Source organism: Oenanthe melanoleuca, chromosome 1, assembly GCF_029582105.1.
Source record: "Oenanthe melanoleuca isolate GR-GAL-2019-014 chromosome 1, OMel1.0, whole genome shotgun sequence".
Classification (NCBI taxonomy): Eukaryota; Metazoa; Chordata; class Aves; order Passeriformes; family Muscicapidae; genus Oenanthe; species Oenanthe melanoleuca.
In genome coordinates, this window is record NC_079333.1 from 32,977,847 (window position 1) to 32,990,454 (window position 12,608).

Below are 12,608 nucleotides of genomic sequence, written 5' to 3' on the forward strand. Positions count from 1 at the left end.
TGCCTACAGTATTCATTTCAGAGCTAACCTGTTTGTACAAAGGAGTTTTAGGCAACAAAGCTTCAGCCTCTCCTCTAGGGAGACTATACTTTAGATTGTTGAATTGCTGTGGATAAAACCTACTTGGCTGTCCTTGGCATGAAACTGGAAAATATTCCCATGGCAAAAATAGCAAAATATTGATTGAAAAACAGGCAAGTTTAATTTTCCTGATATGAAGTGCTTTTCAGCATCATTATTAACATCAAAGTATTATTTTATTTTTTTTAAATATTTCTTCATTTTACTTTTAATCTATTATGTTGTTTGGTTTTTTAGTCATATTTGCACCCATAATAAATCCTATCCATCTATTTGCTCCCACAATCCTATTTTTTTCAAGTTCACAAGGATGCTTTTCCCTTGATCATTTCTCAGGGGAGATTGCCTTCTTTTTTTCCAGTCCTATAGCTTTAAATAAGGTGTATTTTTAAGTTTCTGTGCAACTTCTTTGAAAGAATTTTGGTTTTGCAGTACTCTCCAGTCATTTCCATTTCATGTGGCCCCTTATAGTGGCCCTTGGCACTTTGTTTACTTAAGCAATGACATATCATGGAGCTCCTTTTGTGGCACTGTTACTTCTCCTCAAGTTCAGTCCCTTTACATTGTTTTATTATTCTCCAAACCTATGCTGCTGTGTTGCATTGGCTTTTGTGTTTTGAAATGTTTTGCTTAATGCTGTTTCTAAGAATTGAGAGGTCAACAGCAATGCATTTTAATAGAGTATGTGAGTGAGGAGAAGTAGGTGTAGCTTTCTTTCTCCATGGAAAGTGCCTCTTTATAGAGGATCTAAAAGGGTATAAGTATATATGTTTAATCAGTTGCTAGTTGATATGTTTCTATTTTTACATGACAACTTTCCTTGTGGCCACAGTACTGCTTCTACTTTCTCTTTGTTGAGAGACCTTATTGTGGCCTTGCAGTACTTGGAGGGCATCTAAGTGAAAGATGGGGACGGGCTTTTTAATGGGACCTGCTGCCACAGGGTAGGGGCTAATGGTTTTAAGTTGAAAGATGACTGATTTAGATTAGATTGGATATAAGGAGGAGGAGTTTCACAGTGATGGAGGTAAAATGCCATCACAGGTGCTCAGAGAGTTGGTGAATGCCCTATTCCTGAAGATATTCAAGGACAGGTTGGAGGGGCTCTGAATAACTTGATCTAGTTGAAGATGTCCCTGCTTATCACAGGGGCCTTGAACTGGATGAGTTTCGAAGATCCTTTCCAACTCAAACCATTCCATGATTTTATGATTTGATGATTTGTTTTTCTCCTACTCTGCTACATTCATTTTGTAGAAGGGCAGTTTTCTGAGCTTGGGCTTATTGTCATATAAAGAGCCACAAGTCAGGTGCTCCCTTCAGAGCCCAGCTTGAGTGAGTTCACATCTGCACAGGATATACTGTGTACTCAATTTTCTTTCATAACCAGACTTTGCTCTTTTGCTTTTTTCTGTTGGTCCAGTCTCACCTCCAATATTTGATTTGTAGGTTTTCCAGAAAACAGAATGAGTAAATAAAAGGTGCTGAACAAATATCTGTTTTACAGTGAAATTTTGGAAAAACTGGTGTTTTGAAGGCAAAGCAGATTTGACTTAGTGAATTAAACTTTCTTGCCAGTTTACATCAACATTTAATTATTAAGTTGCATATTGAGAAACAAAGATGACAAACTCACACTAAGGGAAAACACCTAGTTTTGAGGTTCATCTTCACTCCAGACTCCTCCCTTCCTCTAGGCATCACTTCAGGTCCTACTCAGTGCCTTTAGGGAGATGAGGGACTTGGGGTCCCTCTCACATGGAGTTGGAGCTGGGGTCAGGACATGCTGGCTTCTCTTTGCTGCTTCTTTTTCCTCAGCCTTTCCTTCCTTATTACTTGTTTCTTCTATCCTGGTGTGGCACTGGCTGGAACCACCTGTGTCCAGCATAGGGCAGCCTGGCTTCTTCTCACAGAATTCTCCCTTGGAGATGACTGCTCCCTTGCTGTTTCCATCCAGTAGGGAGCAGAAGGCAGGCAGAAGGGACACAGGATTCATGTTTCAGTAGGACATAGTCCTTAAACAAGACGCTTGAATCAGCAGAGTGATAATAACAAGATGTAAAGTCTGGAAATCAGACTGATTTTTCTTCTCTGTTCAAGAACTATGAGGAAAATTGGTCCTAACAACCAAAAGGAAAATGGAATTTGCATATTTCTACTCTGTCCTACATCAGTATTGCGTCATTCAACAGAGACCATCCTCTTTAATCTGTAACAACTTGATGGCATTACAAAGGCTACAAGGAGAGCCCTGGCTGAGCTTGGCAGCTTGTCATGTTCCTGCTGGGTGCTACAACCTGTAAAATTAAAGAAAATCTGGCAGTTCTGGCACGGGCTGTCCTGCAGGTCACCCACAGAGCACTCAGGTTCTCAGGGTTCTCTGAGATTTAAAAATGGTTGGCAAGCCCTATAGTAAAGTACCAAATTGTTGTCATTTATGTAACAGAGTATCTCCATTGAGAAATGCATTTTATGCCACATGTAAAAGAGCTGATTCCCCCTGAGCCCTGGATGGCTGCACTTCACACATGGATGTTTATCTTTTAAACTGATGTACTGTGAGTGCAGTGGTCCTGCAGTGATTTAGGGTTTGAAACAAGCTGTCGGGCCAGTGATATATATGGAATTATTTAGTTAATTTTATTCATCACTTAGAGATTCTGGGACATAAAGGGGCACTCTGGGACATCAATTAAAACTTTTCCAGAGGACGTTAGGGTAGAAGTTTACTTCCACTGACATAAAAATCAAAACATTCTTTATTCCAACACAGACCAACCTGAATTTGCAGTTTATCGCAAATATTCAAAATCGAGTTTGTTTCTTTAAGTTCTTCCTATATACTTAAATGTATATACATTAAGTGAAAGCATTTGGCAGAATAGTGTTTCCTCTATATATACTTAGCCAGAATCAGTGAGTTAATTTGATGCATTATGTGGACCACAGTAATTCCCAGCTCTCCTCGTGACCACTTCAGTGCCAAAACAAGACTGTTGGTGATTTTGCTATTTGTGTTATTATAACCTTTCCAAAACTCTAAAACTTATGTATTTTTTATTCTTTTCTTTCTGTGGAGAGTTTTAACTGTGACACCAGTAAGCCTTGGAGACTTCTGCCCTTGCTAAGCAGAGATGAGCACTCTTTGGCACTGATTCCATTCTTTCTGGGCTTCTGTTTACAGTGCTGAATGTAACAGATTAACCTGAAACTGAAACCAGGTGTTTCATTCTTTAAGATTTATGTTCTGATAAACCTCTTAAACAGATACTGAATTTTGTTAAAGTAATTCCCCCGTTTGGCATTTGTTTGGCATTCTCTCTCTTCTTTTTTTTTTTTTTTTTTTTTTTTTTTTTTTTTTTTTTTTTCGTTCTCTTCATCTGCATTATAATTTTTTTTCTATTTGTTTCTGTGTTTTTGAGGAGAGTTTTTATAATCCGATGCAGGAATGTTACACTTAAATTTCAAGTATTTCATGTAAATATAAACAGGTAACAGAATAAGACACTGGACAGCTTCTTTGTAAGCTTAGTGTACTGTGATTTTAAAAATAAGCATATGGTGGGTAGGACCTTTTGAAAGAAAGGAGGAAAAGCCAAGTATGAGAAGATACTTGCAATTAGGTTGCAAGTACAGTCCAGATCCAGCCCGTCCACTGTTTGTATTGGGGTCATGCATGCTTTTTTTTCCCTCTGGCCCTTCTTGGCCTTTGGAGAAAGTGTTGCAGTATTTGAAGATGTGGCACTTAGGGACATGGTTTAGTGGTGGACTTGGCAGTGCTGAGTTAGCATTTGGACACTATGACCTTAGAACTCTTTTCCAACATAAACGATTCTAGGGTTCCATAAAAGAAATTCAAAGCAATTTTGCTTCAATTTAGTTTTTCTATCTCTGGAAGGAGTTCTGTGTTTGTGCTCACTGAGGCTGGGGGAAAAAAAAAATTAAGCACACAGCTAGATCAAATAGGATCTGGATGCCTGCTTTTCTTCTGGTCTGTTTTGAGTCTGTGTGCATTCATGCCTAGAATCACAAAATATCCTGAGTTGGAAGGTACTCACAAGGATCACTGAGTCCTGCTCCTGTCCCTGCACAGGACATCCCCAAGAGCCACACCATGTGCCTGAGAGCATTGTCCAAATGCTTCTTGAGGTCTGCCAGGCTTGATGCTGTGACCACTGCCCTGGGAAGCCTGTTCCAGGGGCCAGAGAGCTTTTCCCACTGATATTTCTAAGTCCTTAATCAGATCTTACATTGGGGATATATCAGTATATCTGTTACATAGCAGATACATTGACAGATGTATCTGTCAGATATATAACAGGTATCAGTATATCTGTTATATTGATCATTGCTATTTCAACCTGCTAAAAGGTAGGATCATTACAAACTTCAAAACTGTAAATTTTTTAAATAGGAAATTATTCCTGCAGATTAAGTAAAAAGTAAAACTCCAAGTCTGCAAATAAGGCCAGCCACCTCCTTTGAAAAGTGCAATTTACATTTAAACTAAATAGCTTTATATGAGGTTGCATTATATTCAAAGGGGAGTGGTCTTGAGGATTTCTTGAGATATTTTACTTCTTTCATGGCAGCTGCAGCCTGCAAGCAAAGCTGCTTTTGACTTCTGTTTTATGTCTTAGTGCTGCAAAGTCATTCTTTAGATGTTCAAAGAGGTTCTCTATCTTTTATATTTTCTGATTAATAGCAATGAAATTACTTTTTATCTTTCTTAGTCTTTCAGTTTGTAATTCAGTGGTAAATATGACAAAAGGTGCTGTGTGTTCTGTGATCTTGAGGCCTCATAGCATGCCAGAGAATTACTGTTTTGACATCTAAATTGTCATTTAATCTTTCCTGTCATTGTGTGTAAATGTAAATCTATTTCTTGCAATTGTGAAACTCTTGAACAGGAATTTAAACTAATTCAGTAATACATTCTTGAGGCCTTAAACAGTCTTACACTTTGTCTGAGAAATGCACCATACCTTATTCATGTACAAATATAGAGACTGCTCTAGTTTGTATTTTTAAGACACAAAATGCTAACATTTTGAACTAATATAAAACTGCAAATGTATGTCCCAGAGAGTGTTTAAGATTTAGGGCTGACTGCCTGGAAAAATGAGCCTTTAACTCTGATATACAGTCCAGAGTTTATTGCCTTCACAAGATGGCAATAAGCCACTGACAACTCAACTTACTTTTAAAATGGTAATACTCTTGTATTACCTCAGTGTCACCACCTCCTTATTTTGAGTTTAATTAAATGTAATAATTTAAGTAATGATGATGATTCCTTAACAAGAAAAGCAACAAAGTTCTGACAACTTCAAGTTGCACAGGATGAGGTTGAGATTGGATATTAAGGAAAAAGTCTTTGCTGAAAGGGTGAGCAAGGCTTGGAACAGACTGCCCAGGGAAGTGGGGATTCCAGGAATCACCGTACCTGGAAATGTTCAGAAACCAGTTGGGTGGGTTGCTTAGGGTCATGGTTTAGGGGTGGACCTTGCAGTGCTGGGTTATTGGTTGGACTTGATCCTAGAGGTCATTACCAACTGTATTGATTCCATGAAATTTAAAATTGCAGCTAGGAGTAAGCATAGGTGGGCAGTTTGAAAATGATGACATGTTTGTGTTTTCTTGTTAAGAAGTGATGTGCTGTGCTTATGATTTATAAAGCAGTGGCCACATAAGTATGGTTGTGATTTTGTGGTCTGGTGTTGAATATAGTCCTGCATAGTAGGAACGGTTAAAACAAGGGCTTAAAAATGCTGGAGAAAGCAGCTCACTATGATCTGGATAGTCTCTAAAACTGTGAGTAGTATGATTAAAACTAGTAAACCAGGATATAATGCTGGCATTCATGGTAAAGTTCACCTTGTCTGAGAGGTATGAGTTGTGTCATACACTTGTAGAGAATTTGGTAGCAGAGTAATTGCTCATGAACTAGACCATGTGCCTTTTTGTTCTGCTTCTACTGGCTTCAAGTGCTCTTACTCTGTCTTGCTTCTGAGTAGTGATTTTGGCAGAAAAGCAACTAGACTGTCTGATGTGCTGCAAGCAGAACAATCTTGTATATATTTGTGGAAGCAAAGTGTGTTATGCTTGAGTCCTTTAAGAAGAAGAATAGAAAATATCTTCCCATTTTAATTTTTTTTCCCCAAAGCTATTCAAGTTTTGTCTCAGTTTTGCCAATCTGTCTCTGTCACTGCAGCTGCCAGTGTGATGCCTTGTTTCAAAGCACAGAGATGGCTCAGCTGAAAGCAGTGGTTCCAGTCAAGGGTAGGAGAAAGGTCCATGCAGGGAGCAGGAATGTACAGGTATGGATTGAGATGGAGAGGGAAGTGAGTGAGGAATGGGGAAAACAGGATTACTCAATTCACTGCACTCAGTGATATTCACACTTCTGTTGATTGGTTTGGTTTTATTTTGCATCTGGGAAAAGCTGAGAAAGTGTAATTTACTTGGTAAAATGTAATTCAGTGTCTTGGTCAAGACTGTGGAGGAGGTCAAAGTGCAGAGTTAGGAATAAAGTCATTATCTTCCAGAAAGATTTTTCTTCTCAGTCTCAAGCCTAGATAAAGACTGTATACATCTCTGTGGGTATACAGATTGAGAGATAAGAGGCAGTGCTGTCTCAAAGATACTCTAGCCAGAGGTTCTCAGGAGAATCTAGACATGTTTGTGCATGCCTTTGGTAATTTATGCACAGTTGGGAGTACTGTTGATGAATCCTGGTTTGCAGATTTGTCAATATTCTTCATTAGAAGTACAGAGATATGAGTTTCTTCTTTGAGAATTTGGTGAACCAGTGTGACATGTTTTCAAGTCAGCACAGACACACATAGATCATTCCAGAAAGCAAAATCTTTGACTCCTTGTTGATACTGTTGTTATCCCTTCAGAAATGTCACTGTGGTTACAGGACTGTTTTGCTGCTCTTGTGTACTCCATGGCTAGCACTGTATTTAGGGCTCTCAGTGGTGATTGTCTTCTCAACTTTGCGTGATTGAAGTCTCCTACTTTAAAGCGTGAGATACAAACAGGGCCCAGCTAATGAAATAATCTCCATTTCCTGCACTTTAATGCAATTTTGCAGCTCAGGAGGTTAGTGTTCTTCAAATTACCATATATCAGAGAGATGGGAGCAAAATGTTTATATTAAATCATATTTCTTATTAAAAAAAAACAAAAACAAAAACAACAAAACAAACACCCCCCCCAAAAAAAAAATAAAAACAATCTTAAAAGACAAGTTGTAGCAAGAAGCACTCTCCTCCCACACACACACACACACACAGATGCACAGATATGAACAGGAGGAACAGAGAAGGCAAATGCACTGATGATATTAGTTGTGAGTGAGTGTTTATAGTCATGTGAAACTATTGTGCTGTGAATTTCTTCATGCCCATCTGTGTGAACAGGATAAATGCCCCAGTTGCAGAAAATCATCAGTTTGATAGTTTAGTTCAGTTTTTCCAGTCAGTAAAGAATACAGTAAGCACAGTTTTGAAATGAATCCTGAGAGATACTGGTTTGAAAATTAATTCTTTACAGGCTGTGTAGCAGGGCCAGTCAGGAAAGGATTACATCATTCAAAGGAGCAGCTTCAAATGCTCAGACTTTTGCTGTGGAAGGGATGATGGACCCAAGTGATAACCCAAGGATCAGGATTAGGTAGGAAGCTAAAAAATGGAAGCATTGTGGTGAGTATCTATCATCTGGGCTTCCAGAACATTTTGTCAAGACTCATTAAGGACAGAGGGAGGTGATTAAAAAGAGGGAGGTCAATGTACAAATGTTCACAAATGTTTGGATTTTACCTTGCCAACCTAACATCTTTCTGTGATGAGAAATCTACTAGCTCTGTGGTGAGGGAAAATCAGTAGATGTCATTTGCCTGGATTTTAGCAAGGTTTTCAGCACAAATTCTCTCTCATAGCCAAATGAGAGAGAAACTAAATGTATGGGTGTACTAGAAGATGAGTGGGACACTGGCTAGACCACCAGACCCAAAGAGCAGTGGTCAGAGTTCAGATACTGATGGCAAGTTACTTGTGGTGCTCATACAGAACTGATAGAGGTGAGAATGCTGTTTAACATCTTCATTAATAACCAGAAGGATTATTTAGAGAGCATTGTCAGCAAGGTTTGAGATAACATCAGACTGGGAAGAGAAGATGATACACTTCCAAGGAATAACAATAGAAAGGAGAAAAGGGCTGAGAAGAGCCTCACAAAGTTCAATGAAAACATACAGGAGTTCCCCATGACAGAATAAAACATGGAGCAGTCCCAGCCAGGCACAGTCTGGCTAAGCTGCAGCTTTGTACAGAGGAGAAGAAGTTGCACATGAATCAGCCATTGCAGCAGTGAGGGGGGATGGCAAACTGGCCTGCACTGCCAGCCTGGCAGCAGGGTGAGGGACATCTCATCCATCCTCTGTCAGACTGCACCAGGAGTACTCTGTCCAGTCCCAAGTGTTCCCACGTTTGTTTCTGATTTCTTTACCTTTACTTCAGGATGATCTAATACAGATAAAAGGCTTTGTTCTTCAACAGGTTTAAGAGATTTGGGCAAATGCTTTGGAAAATGACTCCTGAAAGATTTTTGTTATTTTGGTAGATACTATTTTTGTACATCATCAGTGGAAAAATGCTTTTATTCTGAAAATTGCAAACTTCTTTTCTTTTGTAGTTGGTAACAGACCAACACAGTAGGTGAAAATAAAAAGGAAATAAAATCAATACTGAAAAAAATTCCAAAGCTTATTCTTCCTGTAGCAGAGGTTGCACTTTTTAAGTGTATTGAGCTAAATATTAGTAAAAATTATGATTCTAGAAAGGAAATAATTTGTTTTGTATCATTCAGTGATAAAACTATAGGTATATTCCATATGCTTAAAGCTAAAAATATTATAATCATATGACTTTCAGCTTTTACCTATCACTTCAGTGTGTCCAGTGTTTTGGGACACAATGAGAATAGCAGGGTGTGGGCATATAATATCTTTTCAGATATTAGGCATTTTAATATCAAGTAATACCTTACCATGACAACTGCTTCATGCCATGAAATGCAGACACACCAAATTATATACATTTAATTTTAATTCATGGCTTACACCATTGTATAGAAATTATGACATTTAATCAGCAGTACACTTTGTCCAGTAACGTAAAATTTCTTTGGACACAGAATTCTTGTTGAATGACTGCACAAAAACTAGGAAGAAAAACGTGTGTTATTCTCACGTTATTTGGATTATTGCACTAACATCATATTCTTAATTTGGGTTATTACTTAGGTTGTGAAATCCCACAGTAAATATTTGACAAAAATAGGATCAGTGTTTTCAGCAGTGCTGTGTTCATGCCTACCATGCACAAAGAGACCCTGCAGTTTGTAAGAGTTTACAGTGCAGACAGTCCTTCAGTGACAAATACACAGTGTAGATGAATAGAGCTAGTGAGCCACTGTGCTAAGCATTAGTATTTTCATCAGCCCAGTACAGTGCCTGAAGAGTCTTTGCTGCCCAAGCAGGCATTAGTGAGGCTGAGAAAGGGTGCCTCCCATCACTTCTTGTACTACACTGACCACATGCTGATCCTTCGGAGTCCTTGTGTTATTAACAATCCCATCTCAGCAGTCCTGCCTGGTTTGACGTTTTGCTGATGGTGCTTGCCTCTGGCTTACACGTTCTCAAAACTTTCTGGTTTTCTCCAGAGTCTGAGCCAGGTTTATGTAGCTGGGTCATATCAGAGCTTGGCCCTGGGTCGCTACCACTGAATCCCAGAGTGGGAAGAGCAAGAGGTTCAGGTGGTTGGAAGCTAGTCTGGATACAAACTTCACCAAAAAATTAAAGATCAGGTTGGCAGCTTTGCAGATGCACAAGTCTTTTTAAACAGGTCTGTATTTCAATCTGAACTTCAGCTGAGTGCATATGAACCATGCCAATTATATACCTTTGACATAAATATAATATATGTGCTTATATATACACCTATACAATACTTCTAAGTAGTGTAAACATTACATATTTATCCTCTGAAAAGATCAGTTAATCATCTTGATTCAAACACAAAAGATGGATTTGTCAGGTAGGGAAGCAAAAACCCTCAAGATCCCCTAACTGAAAGTTGAATACATCAGGTTTCTTACAGTTCAACCTGAAAATGAACAGCTGGATAATACATATTCCAAGATGTGGTCCAGAGAAACTGAAAAGAAAGGCCACAGCGAGCTGTGGCTTGGAGGCTGAGAATCTATTTCCTTCATCCTTGATTGAGCAGTACCCACAATTATATACTGTTGTATGATTTGAATTCAATGGGAAAACAGGCTTTTAGACTTTTAACTTAATATATCAGCATGGGTATTTCAATATTAATGAATTTCACATCTTTACATTTATTTTCTCTTTTTATTTTTTTCTCTCTTTTTCAGGCAAGCCCTGCCCCTATAATTGTCAACACAGACACCTTGGACACAATCCCTTATGTAAGTATTAAGGCTTTTTTTTAATAAATCTGTAGAGTTGGTTTATTTTCACACAGAAATTCTGTTTGGTATTGCATATAAGTTATCTTATAAAAAAATCTTGCAATAAATCATTTCTTCTACAGTTACACAATAAATTATTTTCTAGGAAAAGAAATTAGGAATGACAATTGCACTCAGGTGAATCACAGCATATTATATACACACAATTTGTAGTTTATGTTTGCTATAACCAACATTCCTTTGAAATAAAAGAAACGTGATTTCATTAAGGTTGTCATCCTTACCAGTGACATGAATATTTCCTTTTAGAGCCATGCACACACACCTGCTAGCTCAATAGAAAGATACCCAGATGCACAGTGGATATTAAAATGCTGCAATATCCCTTCATTTGTCTGTCTATCCTACTTTTGTAGATGGAAATTGCTCATGATAAATGACAGCTCAAACTAATTGACTTAATATTTTCCTCCTAATGTCTCTTCTTTTTTATGACTTCTAGGAAATAGATTATCCTAAAATAAATGCATGTTTTTATTAGATTTTTAAAAATCTGGTTTTCCTACAGGCATTTGATATTATTGTCATTTAGACTGTAAAATCAACTATAGTTGAAGATAAAGGACATAGAGAAACACAAAGCAAAGACATCACAGAGTAACAGGCTTAAATGATTGGAGGAAAAAACAACAAGTAGCACAAAGCTAGCCAGCCAGTATCTAATCTTTCTTCTTGCATCATCTTAGTTATCTTTTTGAAGCTCCTAATTAATGTCTCTCATCTGACGTGTTTTGTCCACATCTGTTTGTTATTATACCAATGCATAAGCCTAATTATTTATCTACCTACACCAATCATGTTGCTGGGTTCTGTCTTTCAGAGGACTGTTGATGAGGAAGTTTAATAGGGGTTGTCCTGGCCAGTTTGTTACTGACAATTCATAAAACTTAGAAATTATGGTGCAGAGCACAGGTAAAGATCACAGCCACGAACAATTTAGAAGAATGACAGTGCTCTAAAGCAGAAGAGAATTAAGTCCCTTGATGGGAATATGAACTATTGCAAAGCGTGAAAAAGTTAAATAGAATTTCTCTGTTCATTTGCATGCAGCTTTTTAAAAGGCTTCCTATCATTTCTGTCTTCGTTTTCCATCCTAACATCAAAACCATCTGCTGTGGTCTCACTTTCAATAGGTCTGTCTGGCTTTTCTCCTGTATTTTGATGAGACATTTTACACTTAGTGTTCTGTAGTCTTCCAGAAGGGACACTGTGAGCCCCAGTTCTCATTTTCAGCACTGGACCTGTGCCCAGGATCCTCTGCAGCTACGGTGTTAGAATTCCTAAATACAGATGCAATTACACTAGTGACAGGTTGTTCAATCAATATGATTTATTGCCTTAACACATCCTATTAATACTTACACACTTTTATGCCACTTTTGTACTAGAGTTCCTTTCTCTTAAATAATAAAGAACAAATGACCAAACACATTCAAGAGAAATGTTGACAGTAGGCTGAGAAGTGCCTGTGGGCTGTTTCAGTCTCCAACACATGATGTGAACTGGATAAATAAACAGAAGGTGATTACTGTAGAAATAGACAACTCTGAATTAGTCACCTTGCTCTTCCCAGCCTGGGAAGAGTTATTTTTCTTCGTTATGGGACACAGCAGCACCACCACTGAGGGACTTACTTAACACTAGACACTAAGAAACACTTCACCATGACTTGCCTGATGAGCTCAGGGCACCATAGTGCCCCACAGAACTTGAGATCCCTGCTTTACAAATAGGCATTTCCTTCTGTTCAGGATTTGTATGCTTGAACATTCTCTAAAATGAGACACTAAAACAAGCCATGAACAAGTGACCTCTTCCTCCAAACTAATATTTGAGAAAGTGGGCTGGGAGGCCTGTGTTTTCTTTCTTGCTCTCAGGAGTAATGCAGTTTAATTTAGTTTGGTTTCATTTTATATTTCCCCTGCAAGGGAGATGCTGTAGTCAGCGTGCCAGATCCATGT

At 38.2% G+C, this 12,608-nt stretch overlaps 1 protein-coding gene across 15 annotated transcripts in view; it reads left to right on the forward strand.

Annotated features, from left to right (window-relative positions):
- DLG2 (discs large MAGUK scaffold protein 2) overlaps positions 1–12,608 on the forward strand; it is a 963,673-nt gene that overhangs the window by 572,826 nt on the left and 378,239 nt on the right. For 13 of the 15 annotated variants that reach the window (XM_056503649.1, XM_056503680.1, XM_056503673.1 and 10 more), the window contains one exon: positions 10,531–10,584. In XM_056503649.1, coding sequence (XP_056359624.1) covers positions 10,531–10,584 — 54 coding nt within the window. Of the gene's footprint in view, positions 1–5,788; positions 5,896–10,530; positions 10,585–12,608 lie in introns of those variants that run through there. The other 2 variants (XM_056503724.1, XM_056503696.1) reach the window with 2 other exon arrangements.